At 46.6% G+C, this 16,485-nt stretch overlaps 1 protein-coding gene across 3 annotated transcripts in view; it reads right to left on the reverse strand.

Moving 5' to 3' along the window:
• Positions 1-830: 830 nt before the first annotated feature.
• Positions 831-16,485, reverse strand: part of LOC118103239 (vang-like protein 1) — a 31,364-nt gene continuing 15,709 nt past the window's right edge. For 2 of the 3 annotated variants that reach the window (XM_035149967.2, XM_035149968.2), the window contains exons 4-9: positions 10,265-10,696; positions 9,563-9,738; positions 6,015-6,175; positions 3,869-4,016; positions 3,542-3,776; positions 831-3,359 (exon numbers count right to left, since the gene is read on the reverse strand). In XM_035149967.2, coding sequence (XP_035005858.1) covers positions 3,099-3,359; positions 3,542-3,776; positions 3,869-4,016; positions 6,015-6,175; positions 9,563-9,738; positions 10,265-10,696 — 1,413 coding nt within the window. In that variant the 3' untranslated portion in view covers positions 831-3,098. The remainder of the gene's footprint in view (positions 3,360-3,541; positions 3,777-3,868; positions 4,017-6,014; positions 6,176-9,562; positions 9,739-10,264; positions 10,697-16,485) is intronic. The other variant, XM_035149971.2, reaches the window with a different exon arrangement.

A 16,485-nucleotide genomic window follows, 5' to 3' on the forward strand; every position in this document is an offset into this window, starting at 1 on the left:
GATGCAAATGCTCCTCATTTCCCTCTCCGTCCGTCTCCCTCCTCCTCGCCTCGGCCCAGAATGCATCAGGTGGGCACGGGAGGGGGAATAAACCGAGGACAGATGAGCTCCGACAGCCGGCCTCGCCGCCTCCGGGCTCACGCAGGGATGAGCTTGTTCGTTTTCGGCGCAGGACACTGACACTGACTTTCATTTATCCACGAGGCCTGGCCGCGCAGCTCTGACAGCCAATTACCACCTGAGCTGGATGACAACAAAACGCCACCTAACAGGGGCCCAAAGAGGAGAAGGGGAAGTTCTGCTCTGGCGTGTCAGACGGCGGCAGCAGACACTTAATGGGCAGCGACAGAGGTGAGCGTGAGCAGCCTCGAGCTGGAGCGAGAGACGAGTGCATACAGAGATGCTGAGGATTACGACCGGAGGAAAGAAACTGTACAAGGGAAACTGAGCCATTAAAAGAGAAAAATCGATTTGAAATACACACATTTTAAAACAACTATTGGTGCTGTAGACTTTCTCACTTCAGCTTCACAGTTTATCGTTTGTTTGGAGGGAAAATGCAACAAATACAATCATCAATCGTAAAAGTCAGTTTTCTGTGGAAGCTGAAAAGTTTGTTATCTCATTATCTCAGGATATAAATGTCAGTTTTCTGGGATAATGGGATAAATTAAATAGCAAATGAATGTATTATTATGTATTATGAACTGTGAACTACAGATAAACAGTCTTAGGTTAAGTTAACTTCCACTAACTAACCATGTTGTCAGCGTAGTACAACTTTTTCTCTATCGGACGTATTTGCTGCACAATACAACGACATACTGCAGTTTTACAAATGTTCATAAAAATGTTTATTTTCTTAACAAATGCTGAGAGTGTGAAACATGTCTTACATTGCAACGTCACATGATCATCATCAAGCTGTCCGACGTAAACGTGACACGGGACTGTAACCTGGCAACGGCGTGACAGATGGTGGGGATGAGGAGGGAGGGTGGTGGGGGTGGGGGTGTCGTCATATGGAAACACACACACACACACACACACACACATATACATACATACATACAAACGTGCATGTTTACATAAATAGATACAGTGTAAAAACAGGAGGTTTCATACAAAGTTGACGTGTCAGTAGGTTCAAAATACGACCAGTGGCAGGTGCAGGTCAAAGAGATTGAAGAGGAAACAGCAGGACGTGCTTTGTCCAGTTGTTTCCAGATGTTTTGACAGCTGCAGGGAACAGAGAGACTGGGTTTCTGTGTGAATCTTCACCTTAAAGCTTCCCTCAGGCAGATAGACCGACAGTACTCTGTTTACCAGCCAGGGGGCAGTAGGGCACAGCCAGACAGCATAAGCATGTTTATCAGAGGGATTCTCTTCTGCTGAGTTGACAGATTGAGTCATTCTATTGGGTCAAACTATTCGGATGATAAAGTGTCTTTTAAGTGCCATTAGCTTCATTTCTCTGTGTTCTGGTGAAAGAAATAATAACAACAACAGAGGAAATCCCTCCTGAATGGAGAGATTCCCTGTGAGCGTGTTTGTTGTGGGAGACGGGCGGAGAGGAAAACCAGCCGGTCCAGTTGCGAGGCAGGTTCCACCCTGTTTCCACCCAGCTCCGACTGTTCAGCCATTATCATCTCTTACATATTTTACAGGTTTGCCCCCAAACATTAAAATCCTACTTTAAATACAGTAAATTCTCTTGTTGTCTCAGTGGGAGAGAGAAACAGGTGTTTAGTTTCCTTTGTCTTGATAAACCCAGTATAAACTCAACTTGATCTCTGAGGATCTGTCATCTCTCTGGCTCTCGTCCTGTACTTCCTGTTTCTCTGTGAAATAAAAGGTATAAATATCTGGCAGAACCTATTTTATAAGCGGGCTTTTAATGTGAAAATCATCAGGAAGTCTTTCATTACTGAGAGCAGAATGATGAAGGGAACACGATTCTGTTGTTATTGTGGAAATATATTAAAATTGACCATATTAATCCTCTAGACTGGACAGTATTCAAATAACAGGCTCTGGTCTGGAGTCGTCAGTAGTTTTTGACATTGTTGTGTCGCTCGTCCTCGCTGCCCCCCCCCATCATGTCGGGCAGGTGCGTTGGACGTGAAGGCCCTGAGCAGGTCACTGAACCGAGGAGGCAGGGCAAACGTTTGTGGCCACGTATCCAAGTGTGTCTCTTCTGGTTCATTTTGCGTTCACCCAGGTGTTTGAACTCAGCGTGTTGTTTCCCCACTGGAGTGGAAATACTTCCGTTGCACCTGGAGAGGAATCGTGCACCAAAACAAACCAAGTCATCCAAATAAAAGGGTGGAAGTGTTCTACATGTCGAAGGCTGACATCTCAAGTGTGGCACGAAAGCCGATCCAGAGCAGTGAAGACGTCCTGAAGGAGTCACGACAAAAGGAAAACAGTCCAACGTCCTTTCAGAGCAGGATGAGACGATTCATTCCAGAACTTGAAATGAAAAGCCTTTACTTCTCATTCACAAACACACATCAATGTGCATTTAATGCAAAATCTGATTGATTTTTTTGGGGGGGTTTTCAAGAGGAAGAAATCCATTTAAAGCATCCAGATACTTTCAAATGTTGTAGACGAGATGGCAGAGGAGGGGAGATATTTGTCGTGCGCTTCAAATATGAAAATCCGAGTCTTTTCCATCCAGTTCTTTGAGATTCTTTCTGTCTGTCCCCTGGATATAAAGTGACAGAGGCAAAACAAACAAGTCTCTGTGGGGACGTCAGAATCCTCCAATGTTCCCATCTCGTTTGACTCCAGCATCTCAAACACAAAAGGAATGAGTGATTGTGACACACACACACACACACACACACACATACATACATAAAGTACGTGCACACAAGTCCACGCATCCAAACTCCTGTGAACACAGTCCTGTGCTGATTCTTCTTTTCATCCCAATCAAACGTAAAAAGATCAATATATTCAAACATGTGTGTGATATATAGATTCATATATAATATATAAAAATTCCAAAAAAGTAAAAATAAAAACTGCAAACCCAAAATGAAAACATTTGAGAGCAATACAAAAAAAAAGTGAGGAGTTAAAGCGTGGTCCTACACGGAGGTTTCAGACTGTAGCCGCAGCACAAACTTGTGAGACTTGGGGTCGATGAATTCCTCCGACATCTGGATGTAGGGGATCCTCTTGCACGTCACCACCAAGCTGAAGTCCACACACTTGAGCAGGAAGATGGTGCCGTCGTTCAGGCCGCTGGTGACCGACACCTCGCTGACCAGCGTCCACTGGCGCGCCATCCAGTGGTCGCGGCTGTACTGCAGGGTCGGACCCGGGTTCAGGTAGCTCTCCAGAAAGGCCTGAGAGGGAGGAATGGAGAGAAACACGACGGTGTCACGTCTAAGAACAAGAACACGTGTCAGTGAGAACGTTTACATGAGCACTAGTTTCCTGGTTATGAGGATTATCCAGAACAAGGCCGATTGCGTCACAGCGGCGCGATTGGACATTTATAATATTGTGAGCGTCGTGTGGTCCTGACCTTGGGCGTCATGTTGTTGGTGATGCAGAAGGCCAGGTGCTGCTGGATGCTCTCCATGCTGTGGCAGTGCTGCTGCTTGGTGGTCCGCAGGTACTTCTGCAGGGCCCGAGCCATGGAGGGGAAGATGGCCTGCGCCGCCTCCCGCGGGTCCATCACGTCCCCGGGAGCCTTCTTCTGCTCCTCCTCCTGCATGCGCTTGATATGTGTGAACGCCTCCTCTACTGCCACCACCAGACTGGGAGGAAACGAAGCTTAGATTAGGATTTGAACTTGAAACACGATGCTTCCTCTGCCCTGGGCTAAAGCCTCTGTCACAGTGTCACTCACCGTGCTTTGCGTTTGCGGACACGCCTCTCGTGCTCCGCATCCTCGTAGTACAGCTCGTTGTGGCTGGAGTCTCTGCGACGGGCAGCGGCCGCGATCATCGCTCGGGACTGGGAGTGGGCGAGACCCGCTGCTGCGTTGTTCCCCGGGCCTGTCGGGGGAAAAAGACACAGTTAGATGCTGGAAAGGAGTGAAGAGGACAGAAAGTGCAATGTGAGGAAACAAGCTACATTCAGAGCAGAGGGGGAGATTACTACTGCACATCTGTAAATCCTAATATCACAAACCCAGCAGCTGAAAGGAAAAGCCACACAAAGCTGTAGTTTGTAAATTGACCCGAGCACGAAAACACTGATATTCAAACACTCCCATTACTCGGCCGCTCGGGGCCTTCGGGAGGAGCCGGCCCTCGTTTTAAATAAATGTGAACTTCAGAAGTTTAGGTTTTTGGAATGAGGACGGGGGGCTGCTGATGAACTCTGTCTGATGTTGATGCAGGTTAAGAGACGGCTGAGCAGCTGAATTATTAATGTGGGGTAGAGATCGTTCATAAACAGAATAATTCATGAACGGAGAGGGGGGAGTTCTCAGCCGTCCCTGTTCTCAGTGTTCCTGCAGCTGGATGAGATTTATGGGTGATTAATGTTACGGTGAGAGGCCATAGAGGTAAACTTTGAATTTCTCATATATGCGTTTTGTTTAAACCCCCACTGGTCGGAAGGATTTAGAAATAGATACTAGGACAGTTCATCTTGTTGGGCATCATAAAATGAGATAAACCCATTTGGATTCAGTGTTATTGAGACTTCACCACTCTTCAGTTAAGGAAAGGCTTTAGTCTGTCCTCGGGTTTGAGTCGTGCGGCTTGAGAACGACAAGTAGGAGCGGGAAGTAAGAGAGAAGCGGGAGAACGAGATTGAGAGAATGAGACTGAGAGAAAGAGATGGAGAGGTCCCTGCAGAAGGATGAAAATGAAGGAGGAACTGACACGAGAGAAATAGATGAGACGGGCGGAGTAATAGCTATTGATTCATCAGCCTTCTCCACCAGCGTCTCCCACTCATATTTGCGAGGAGGTTGAAGAAAGGAGGGAGACAAATGGCAGCAGAAAAAAGGACGAGCGAGTCAAGTTAGTGCACTTAACCGAAGCTTGAGTACACTTAAGGGAGAGCAATCATTTCCTGGAGGGGTTGTGTTACACTCTGCCAGCTGTTGCAAGGACGACTTTGAACTTTTGTGTCCACCTGTGGCATGCAGAGGGTGAGGAGGGAGGGTGAGGAGGGAGGGTGAGGAGGGAGGGTGAGGAGGGGCGATTCACGGTGTGTTATCAGTGAGCGTTTCCCTCGGTGACATCATATCTGTGCAGACAGGCCTCTTGTTGTGCGTCGAGGTGAACAGCAGCAGGCTGTGAGGATGCGTCACTTACTGTCCAACAGGTAACGTTTCAGTTTAGCCCGAAAGAAATCTTTCAGGGTTAGCGTCAGTGTGAAGAGACACATGAGGAGAAAGTCAGCGTTTGTAGCTTGAATCTCTTTCACACCTGCTGCTCACGTACCAGAGGGTGAACGGGTGAGCCACATCTCAAATTCCCACACTTCCATTTCTGCATGGTGTCGCCCATTTACTACAAATCACCTCTGCTTCAGTTTACTGTTGACAGTTGTCTAATCATGTTTGCAGATTGGTTTCCTTCCTTCCAGGCAGACACTTGTTTCAGCACATTCCAGTAAAGAGAGTTTAACAGACGGGAGAGCTATCTCACAAAATGTCTTTTTATTCTTGTGTGATAATGTAAAGACGGAGATTTCAAGATTAAAATCATAATTTTCATATTCAAAGAGGTTTTGTAGTTTCTCAAGAAACAATGACAAGAATTTGGATCCAGAACAAGTTGAAGTTACGAGCACAAGCTCTACTTGCAGTTTTCTTTCTAAAATATATATTATTTCTTTATTCGTGCAATAATGTGACTTTTTCTCATTAAATCAAATCTTTATTCTTGTAATATTTCAACTTTCTTCTACAACAAAACAATCCACAGTTTAACAGGTAATCAATACACTTATATTCTGTCCAAAACGACAAGCAACACACAGAGACACACAAAGCACAGACACACAACGTGGAGTTCAAAGAGCATCCCACTCACCCTCAGCCGGGGCTGCTGGGAACTCACCATCCACGTTGTAGACCTTGAGGCCGGCCAGGTGCTTGGCGGCGCGGGACTTGGAGGCGGAGAGCAGCGCCGGGTTGTGGACCGAGAAGTCGCAGTAGTAGTGCTCTAAGATGGCCAGAGCTGCCCGCTGGACGCTGGAGAGGAGAGAAGTCTTTGTTCCTTTGTTTCCATTTCATCTGCTTAGTTTCAGTTTTCTATTGACATGCACTTCATTTTATTCCATTAACAACACACTATACAGTCTTAATTCTTTATTGTTCCATTCTACTCTGTACTGTAATCTTGGAGCAAGCTGGCACAGGAATTTCCTTGGGGATTAATAAAGTCTTATCTTTAAACGTATTGTGTTGGTTTTACGACCTGCAGCTCCCCCGGTGTCAGCTGGGATTCACTCCACCTCCCCGGTGACCTTTCCAGGGATTAGCAGCACAGCTAATGGATGAAGGGCCTGCAACTCGAACGTTTTGATTCATTACCTCCGCAGAGGAGATTATGTTTTCATCAGCGTGTGTTTGTCTGTTAGTTAGCAGCATTACACAATAACTACTGGACGGATTATCATGCTGGTTCGGATCCAGATCAGGGGGCGGATCCAGGAATTGAGAGAGAGGGCGTTTTTCTTCAATTTCACAGGTATGAAGTGATATGAAGTGATATCTGCTTCAGATTTAGTTCGAGATCTTTAATGTTATGTTATGTTAGGAATAAATCAAGTTTTGAATGCCTGGGTGGTTAATATCTGTATGTGGTCATGTTAATGACCCAGTATTTACAGTCACATTTGTTCTGGGAGCAACGAGAGGTCAGAACCTCAGAGGTCGCAGCCTCCCCATCGTTCCTCTGTAGAGTAACACGAAGCGCATGCAGCAGGTTAGGATGTTTGTTGGAGTTTATTGACTTATCTCTTCACGTGGCTTTAAGAACGACACGCTGAGGAATCACAAGTTGATGGACGCAGCCACACACAAAGTCGTACTGTTGGTCAGTTAACAGCTGTCGGCGTCTGCTGAGCTGCTGGCAGCCAACTTTATTTGAACATTTTGAACATTCAGCAGCAGCCAGTGTGATAGAAACTATCTTATTTAACTCAAGAAACGCAGACAGCTCCTACGTTAAACTTTCAACACCCCAACAGACAGGACCATTGTTCAGGGGCCCAACTCTGATCAATTATTAAGCCGAGCAAACATGACCCAAAACCATTAACACATCTGTGTTGGGTGTGTAAACCTGGGGTGGGACACAATATCGATAAGGCAACGTGTCGCTGAGCTCACTCCTGAGATACGATTATCGATATGCTGGTGGCATTTATCGTCATCGTGGGCCTTGTTTCGCGTATCGTGAGTCCCCCTGAGATTCCCACCTCTAATGTAAACCCAGTTACAAAGACCAGTTACTGTCCAGAGCAGAGTAACAGACCACTGAGGCTGCTGCTCGGGACTGACCAGTCCTGGAATGTAAACTGGGAAGTTCCCAGCAGTGAATGTGTTTAACCCCCAGCCAGCCCTCGGCAACAACTCTCCCAGGCAATGAGGAATGTGTTTGTTTTCAACTTGTCGGCTCTGATGAGGGGACAAAGAAAGGATTCCACTGGCCCTCAGATCGGCATCAAACGCCCCGCAGACAGAGACAAGCCTTCAGGACCCCAGAGCCCGAGCAGGGTCTCGCTATGATGAAGCCGAGGATGAAGCCAAGTAAACAGGAATGTGAGCGGCGGCTTGTTCATGGAGGAGATACATGAGACATTGGCTGAGAAAACACAACACCCACTGGTGTCTGGGTTTCTCTGCACGATACATTCATTCATGTTCATGATTGTGGCGACATGTGCGCGCATCATTTGCATGTATATTGTGCAATTACCCACGCACACACACGTGTGTCTGTGCGTGTCCATGCGGGTGTGTCAGGCTGACCAGATGCTCGACCGCGGTCTGCAGGGAGCGCTAATTAGCCGAGTGTTTACAGTCACAGGCGGACAACAGAGCGAGGCCGGGCCTGCTGCCGGCCAAGCAGGGATGAATGGCAGCGCTCACAAAGGACAACACGCCCAAGGCAGCCAGCGAACACACCAACCAGACCGTTACACACACGTTCACTTGTCTGCCCGCTTTCTACTGATACAAAATCAATAATTAAATCAATGCTTTTTCAGCACTTTGATCGTTTTTACACATTTTTGGAACAATTCATCGAATCAACGAGTCTCTGCCAACAGGAAACAATGCAAGGCTTGATTATCGTGGACTGACTTAACTGCATGAGGGAGGTACCTTTTATGAGGTGGTGCATTCTGCCTCAAAAAATGGAGAGCGACACACAATCTATTGCTCAGACTATTTTGAAGTGGAGGACGTTAGCCCTCCAGAAGCCCCTGAAGTGGGGATTAGGGTGGTGGAGCACTGGTGGTCCCGGAGCTGGAGCTCTGGTGGCCGGAGCAGCAGAGAGAGTGGAGGCCTGAGTGGTGATGTCAATTAATCCTCAAAAAAGGGAAGAGTAAAACTCAAAATCAAGCAGCCACTGAGGCACTTTGGACGTGAATCCTTTCAAAACACGAGTAAATATCTGTGTTCATTGGTTTTCAGCTGAGAGAAGAGGTTTAGTTTCTCTTGAAATACTGACAGGACACTTACAAACCTTACAAAATCACCACTACCCTAAAGAAGTAGGATAATGTTTCATCCACCCTGTCATAGAGCTGTCATCTATAAATCCATCAGCTTTTATTAGTTATTCATAAGCAGGGGGGCATGTGAGGCTGGCGGCTGTGTATTGATCCCGGGGAGCAGCAGGAGAGCTCTTGTGTTTGGCTAAAAATGGGATCTTCCTGTTTTCCCTCAGAGACGGTGAGGTCGTTAAAAACCTGGCTGGTCTCGTCCGAGCTTTTCTTTTCTCACACGTACGCTCACACGCACAATCCCTTTCTTTCATTCCCACGTACATCTTAGGATTCTTCAACACACTATCCTCCCATTAACTATTAATCCCTCCTTCTCCATTCTCTCTTTGGCTCGCTCCCGTACTCTTCTCCGTGCTCCGGTCTCCTGGGTCTTTCCTCTGTTCTCCGCCCTCTGTCTGCAGCTCTGAAGTCTTCCTCGCCTTTTTTCCCGTTGTTCTGGCACGGTTTCCTCTCCCTATCAGCCTTTTTGTCTGCTGCATTTTCCTCCATCTCTGGTTTTAACATTTCATCTCTGTTTCAGCTTCATCAACATTCCTTTCCTTCGGGCACATCCCACATCTTTCTTGACTTTTGCGAACCTTTCCTGGACGATTTCCTTCCTCTAGTCTGAATGAAACCAGTCATTTCTCTGGTACTTTCTCGTCTCTCACTTAAGGTGTCCCACTTTCCGTCTGTCCCTTTATCGCACCCACACATCCTTCGTTTTTCCTCTATTTCATCCCCCCATGTTTCCCTTTCTATTCCCTGCAGGCTCAAATCAACGCAGCTCCTTCTAACTCTACTTCTTCTGTCCTCCATCTCTACACGCACAGAGGTCATGTCACTTGTTGTTTCTCACCTGAGCTGTCCCAGGTTGTATTGCCTCGTCTCTCCGTCCGTGTTGCGGGTGACGCACACAGAGAAGCAGGGCTGGAGCTGCCGGAGCTCCAGTAGGACGATGGCCAGGTAGTGGATGAAGAGCAGAGCGTCCACCAGCGACACGGCGTACTGCACGATTCCCTGGTAGTTCTCGTCCTGCAGGGGCAGCGAGGAAGTGGGGGGCATAAAAAGTCAAAATTCAGAAAAATGCTCTTTGTACCACATGCAAATACAGTTAATACGTGCAAAGATATTTCAAAACATAAAATAAGGCATAAAATACTCCTGGGGCGTAAAAAAAAGAGAACATGAACATGTAAGACAAGATGTAGAGCATATGAATATTTAGAGATCTTTCAAAGGATGGCAGGCTTTCTAGACCCCCCCGCCATTCCTGTGTGTGTGTGTGTGTGTGTGTGTGTGTGTGTGTGTGTGTGTGTGTGTGTGTGTGTGTGTGTGTGTGTGAATTCTGAATGAGCGATCAACAGGCATTTTAAATTATGACTCACAGTAAACACACGGCCCTGGAGAAGCCAAATATCTGTGTTTTGGTTGTGTGATTTTGTTGAGCTTTTAAAGGCATTAAAAATAAATGTGTCTGAAACGTCTCCCACTGCACACATGTCTGTAGAGTCCCTTGAGTTTCCACTTAAGTGTGCACTTACAAGCAAGGATCGCTCACCTGAGATTCAAGTATTCTCACTCCGTAGAACAGCCAATAGGAGACCACAAAGAGCAGCACCAGCACGGCGAGCAGCGCCCTGAAGACGAAGACCCGCGGGAGGCCGGCCCGTGGCGACCTGAAGAAGAGGGCCCACACGGCCAGCAGCAGTATGAGCAGCTTGAAGGCCACGGAGATGAAGAGGCCCTCGCAGGCCGTGCCGCAGCTCAGCAGCTTCTCCGGCCACAGGAGGTGGGGGAGCACCAGGAAGGCCAGCGGCGTCAGGAACACCAGGAGCCCCAGGATCACAGCGAGGGTCAGGGTGAAGTAGCGGCGGCAGTCGAGCCCCACGCTGTCCTCCAGGTCTTTGGTGATGCGAACGATATCCTCCTGAGAGAGGCTGTGCTCTGATGTGCCGGTGACGGCTGTGGTGGTCTCGCCCCAGTTGTCATCCTGGACATGAGGGAAGGAGGAAACAAGAAACTGATTTAAGATCAGATTTAAGCTAAATATTTGTATAATTTCTAGCTTTTTAAAAAGTATTGAGGCAACTAAATTATTTCTGCAAATTATGACACATTCTTATCATGAGCTGGATTATTAAATAATGACTCTACAAACAAAATGAACTGACACATTTATAAAAGTGTTACGTGAGTGGACTGCCCTGACCTCAACATTTTCCTCTCTCTGGATGTCATGTAGTGACGTTGCATTATAACAGTGTTCTGCTTTTCACCGAAGCGTCAGCTCAACAAAAGCCAGCGAGGTTATTTCCATGCACGTGAGAAAGAAAGGAACAGAAGATGGGAAGTGGAAAAAGCAAACAGAGGGCGCTGCCCACTGGGCTGTATGCTGACGTCTGGGCCGGACTGCATCCGCAGATAGTGAAGGTCAGCGGTGTCGGAGCAGAGCCATTAGAACAACAGAGATAAGGACTCTTTACACTGCAGTCATAACAAGCCGCCAGCGTCGCCCTGCCAGCCGCCGCCGGTGAGAGCAGGTCAGATAATGAGGATTCAATAACGGCAAAGACATCGTTACCAAAATGTAATTCTCAGTGTGGATGAGCACTACTTTAAGGGTGTTTCAATGACATTAGCTCCACACCAGCAGAGAAGGGATCACGGCCGGGTCACGGAGATGCATTATGATCAGTTTTAACTGGGGGGGATGGGAGGAGGAGGGGGAGGAGGAGGATGGTGCACTGGGACAGAGAACATCCCACTGGCCTCAGGGTTAAAACAGCAGAGAAGAAGCAGAACAATAGAAGGATCCGGGCAGAATGCTTAGCTTGTCTTTGAAAGCAGCTACTGTGTGTGTACACTAATAATAGATTCCTCGCTGCTACACACAATATCAATACTTCATGTGCTGGAGGAGAATGAACAGGAAACCTGGAAACCACTTTTTACAATATCTTTTTTAAAGGATCATTTTAAAGAACGAGGCTAAAACTTGTTTGACTAACAAATATTACCCAGACAGACGTGATCTGAAACATATAACTTCCCTGAGCCGTAATAAAAACACATTCATGACCCTCAGTGTTGCATTCTATCATTGACAGCTGTAAACTAGTATCACTGCAGTTGTAAACCTCCACCAACCAGTGTAGTTTCAGTCCACAAACATTTGTAGTCATATGAGGTCACTGGGACCTTTGACCTTTGACCACTGAAATCTAACCAGTTCATCTTTGGTCAAAATGTGAAGAAATCCCCTGAAGGCAGACTTGAGACATCACGTTAAACAAAAACATGTTTTGTGACCTTGACCTTTGACCAACAACTTCTAATCAGCTCATCTTTGAGGCGCTCTTATGTTCACAAGGCCACCCAAATGTAATCAGTTCATCCTTGAGTCCAACTGAACTTTCCCTCAAGGCGTTCTTTAGATATTTTGTTCACAGGACGGACAGATGTATGAAGTGGAATGTGGATACCTGAGCCAGGCGGGTTCGGACAAATCTTTTAAATGATATTCAGTCACGTTGTCTACGTGAAAACATCAGGCTCATGTTGGGTTTGGACACAAAGAGCTGTCAAGTGTGGACAGAAAATTGTGTCTGGAGCCGTTAGGATGGACTCAACCTGAAAACATATTTGCACAGAGACTTAATAATTTTTTCAAACGTGCAAGTACATTTAGTATTTGTGAAGCGACCTAATAAATCTTTGTTTCAGGATCCTGACTGTAGCACCGCGGTTTTGCAGTTTGGGTTACAGCTCCGCCTGTTGCTTCGGTATGCTCTTAGCTTCACAGCTGCTGTTGTGTCCTCGTGTTGAGTTTCAAATCTCTAGTTCTCTTTGATAACATCAAATATTAATGAGCAGAACAAAGTCTATGAAGAGTTCATCAGTCAAAACCTCAGATAATCTACTGCAGGACCATGAGGTCAAACTTTGCTGAATCTTTTTATAAATATATTATTAAAGTATTTTGTTTTGTAGCAGAAAACCCAATCAACTAAATATAATGAGCCTTAAACGCGAGGTAACATTTCAGTTTACTGCAGCACTATCATTCACAGCAGCTGACATGTGAGCAGATGACTTGTTGGTATAGGTTTCCCCAGACAGGCCCTTTGATGAGGTCCAGCACCGAGAGCTGTGTCAGTTTCATGTGACCTTTGACATGACATGCACAGTCGTAAATACTCGTCCCACTGTCTGCAGAGATTCAGCCCGAGTGGAGCATCACGACTGACCCAGCCCACGAGCTGTAAACCAGACGGTGGAATGCACGACGCGGGTTCAGAAGGTCAAAGAGGGAAAGTGTACCCGCGTCCCCGTGGAGACAGAACCTGACATCTATCTGTGGTGGAAACAGCTACGTCTGTTCATATACAGGAAACACTACACAAATAATATACAAGTGAAATGAAAATTCAGTGTAGATGCTCCTGACTGCAGCTGTTGACAGACTCTGGTCTTAATCCTGTCGGACCACTAACTACCTGCTGATGCTAAGTGTGTGTTTTACAGAGGAGATCAATAGGCATTAGTTGTAAAGACGAGCGTCTCCCTGAGCCCAATGTAGCATGAGGGCACCCGAGGGAGACGTGAGTCCTGCTGCTCTGCCTTGGAGCAGTCATCGCTCGTTGCCTTTGTTTTACAGCCTGAATCCCACACTGGACTCTGAAGAACTCCATCATCAGGGACATAGCATCAACACATCAAGGTAAATTCAATCATGTGAAGTCTGCTTATCCTCATGTCTCCACCAGCCTCTGCAGCACGTTTCATGTGCTCTGCTTCAATTTGGGGAATTGCTGTTGTTTGATCAGTACTACTCTACCTGGGCTTTCCCGCTGCCGACACAAGTAAAAATAGACATTGGCGACCCACATTTCCTCCTGGGATAAGCCAATCAGCACAGCCCTGACCTGGTTCAGTACCAGCAGCCCTGCAGGAGGCACAGTCCCATTCATCACATGAAAGTAGGTGAAACTGAGAGGAGCAGCGGAGGAGAGGGGGAGCGAATGTCCGATAACAAGACGGCCAATTACAGGGAAGAGAGGCACTGAGCCGGAGAGGGAGGGACGTGTGAAATCCTCCGCTCACAGCAACACGTGTGTCATGACAATACAGACTGAAACTAAACACACGTCAGGTCGATTCTTGTTCTGCGTCTGCAGTGATTTATTCGAGGCCAGACAAGGTTTTACAAGCGATTCCTCAGAGCTGGGAGTTACAGAGGCGTTCCTGTAGAAAGTAAACAGCTGAATAATGGAAACATCTGACATGACGTGTTCTCACACACCACTAAACAAAAAGGAGAGGAGAGATATAAATTCTCTCATTGAAAAACTTCCCCCCTCATCCCTTAGGGATCAGTCCATTTTAGTTTGAATAGTTACGATTCTGTATGAAGGAAGAATAACTGGACTTCATTCGTGATCCTATGAGAAGGACCTGAAGGCAGCATGACTCAGCGATGACAGTACAACTGGGCTTATATGACAAATCTGTCCATGAACAGGGTTTGATTCATCCTGGAGATGGATGTGGTTTCATTACACTGCCCTCAGTCATTGTGTATCACTGCTTTATTGACTTTGTGACAGAGCGGCGGTGGACTACACAAACAGACACACACACACACACAGACACACAGACACACACACACACACACACACACACACACACACACACACACACACAGAAATAAATCTAATCAGTTCATGTTTAGGTCCAAGTGACAACTGGTCAAACTTTGAAGAAATGAGCTGAAATATGTCCAAGAGGCCAACAACATGATTTGTGAGGCCACCTTGATCTTGACCTTTGACCTATTGCCACCAAAATCAAATCACGTCATCCTTAAGTCCAACTGAACGTTTGTAACTATTTGAAGAAGTTCCTTCAAGGTGTTCCAGAGACATCGTGTCCATAAGAATGGGACGGACGGACAGACAACCTGATTAGAGTGATTCTTTGATGACGTTCAGACGCGGCTGCAAACTGACGCCTGCAACACGACACAGTCGCTGCTGAGCAGAGCAGCATTTGAACTGCCCATGGGTTCTGGTTGGGATGCATCATATTACAGGATTAAAGGGATGGCGGTTTGGGCTCCCACTCAAAAGGCCTTCAGGCTGGTTTTGATGAGAAATTGTGTGAAAGCTGCCAAATGAACCACCCAAGTTAATCCATTTTGAATGTTCCTGCTAACTTACAATCAAACATCAAGGAACTACAAGAACTGGTATAATCCTGTGATCTGTTCACTTTGCCAACTCCCTATCAACCTGGGCCCTGAGCCACTGAATAACTCAAATAGCTGAACAGTCATAAAACGATTAGTGGGATCATCATCACAGCAGAAGATGCTTGTTTTCATGTGTATGCAGGTATTTACGGCTCACTGGCTGAGAACAGTAGCACGCAATGTCAGCCATTGTGCATTAACAAAGCTTTCAGGAGAATATTCTTGCCTTCATTCTCCACCAGAATATAAACAACAGCCATTGTCTCGCACCGTAAATCTAACGTCCACTAAAAGCCTGTTTTGTGTTGTTCGCCGAGTGCACTTCACTCACTCCTGGGAGGCAAAGTGTGTGTGTGCAAAGCACAGCAGGCGTGCATCCCATAAGACATCTGCACAGCCATTTAAAACCACCTTTGTTTAGGCCGGCGGACAGCGAGCCAGGCTGCCAAGGACTTGTCAGGACGAGGAAGGGAAGCAGAAAAAGTTTCCTCGGTTAATTTGCAGGATAGACGAGTGAGTGTGGGACAATGAGAGGCTGACAAGCGAGCAGCAGCCGATGAAAGAGGCAAATTAAGGTGGTTTAAATGGATTGTGTTCAGATATGTCAGTTAACCAGAAGAGGCACACAGACATTTAGCTGTTGGCGTGTTGTGAATTTGAATGTTGCTGAGCAGCATCACCAGCTTCAGACGTAGTATTCCTGGTTCAAACGTTAAACATATAAGATAATAATAGTGTTTATTCATATACCACCTTTCAAAACACAGTGAGAAGGTGCTTTACAAGTTGTAAAGTTGAAGGGTATCCCACGACAAACACTGAGTGTTACTGTAGATCAGAATGAATGAAACTAAAAAGTCGTACATTTCAGATGTGAGGCTCAGAACAGTGGCGTTAACATCAGTGTCTCCTCCTACATTTAATCACACGGCCCCAAGGAGCACTTTGAAAAGACCACAAATGATTTCTACAAACAGAAAGCAGGACAGCTCCACATATTGGATTACCTGACTGGGTTTAGTCCCTGGTCCACAGCTGGCCACTGGAGTGGAGTTAGTATTTGAGTCTTCTTCTATGGTGGTGACAATCACTTCCTTTATCTCCTCTACCGCCTCATAAACCTCAAAGACCTGCAGCACTTCATCTCCGACCTCCATCACTGTCGAGGGACTGAAATCCTCCACCACCAAACTTTACCTCCGCTCAGCAAACATCCTCTCTACACCCACGGCTCTCCATCCCAGAGTGTGTGAGTGTGTGAGACCTCCCTGACTTCCTGCTGATCTGCAGCACGGCCCCCTGCTTCATCCGTCTTTATATCAAAATATTTCCCATCATGCCTCAGGAGGTATTGTATGGGACTGTGCGCTCACTTGCCACATAATGTAAGGGGCAGAGAGAGAGGGAGGGAGGGAGGGAGGGAGGGAAGAGGGGAGGGAGGGAAGAGGGGATAAAAGGATGGATGGAGAGATGAGGGGGGAGAGAGAGTAAACAAATAACAAACCAATGAGGTGACAGAGCCATCCACC

This window comes from Hippoglossus stenolepis, chromosome 24 (genome assembly GCF_022539355.2).
Source record: "Hippoglossus stenolepis isolate QCI-W04-F060 chromosome 24, HSTE1.2, whole genome shotgun sequence".
Lineage (NCBI taxonomy): Eukaryota > Metazoa > Chordata > Actinopteri > Pleuronectiformes > Pleuronectidae > Hippoglossus > Hippoglossus stenolepis.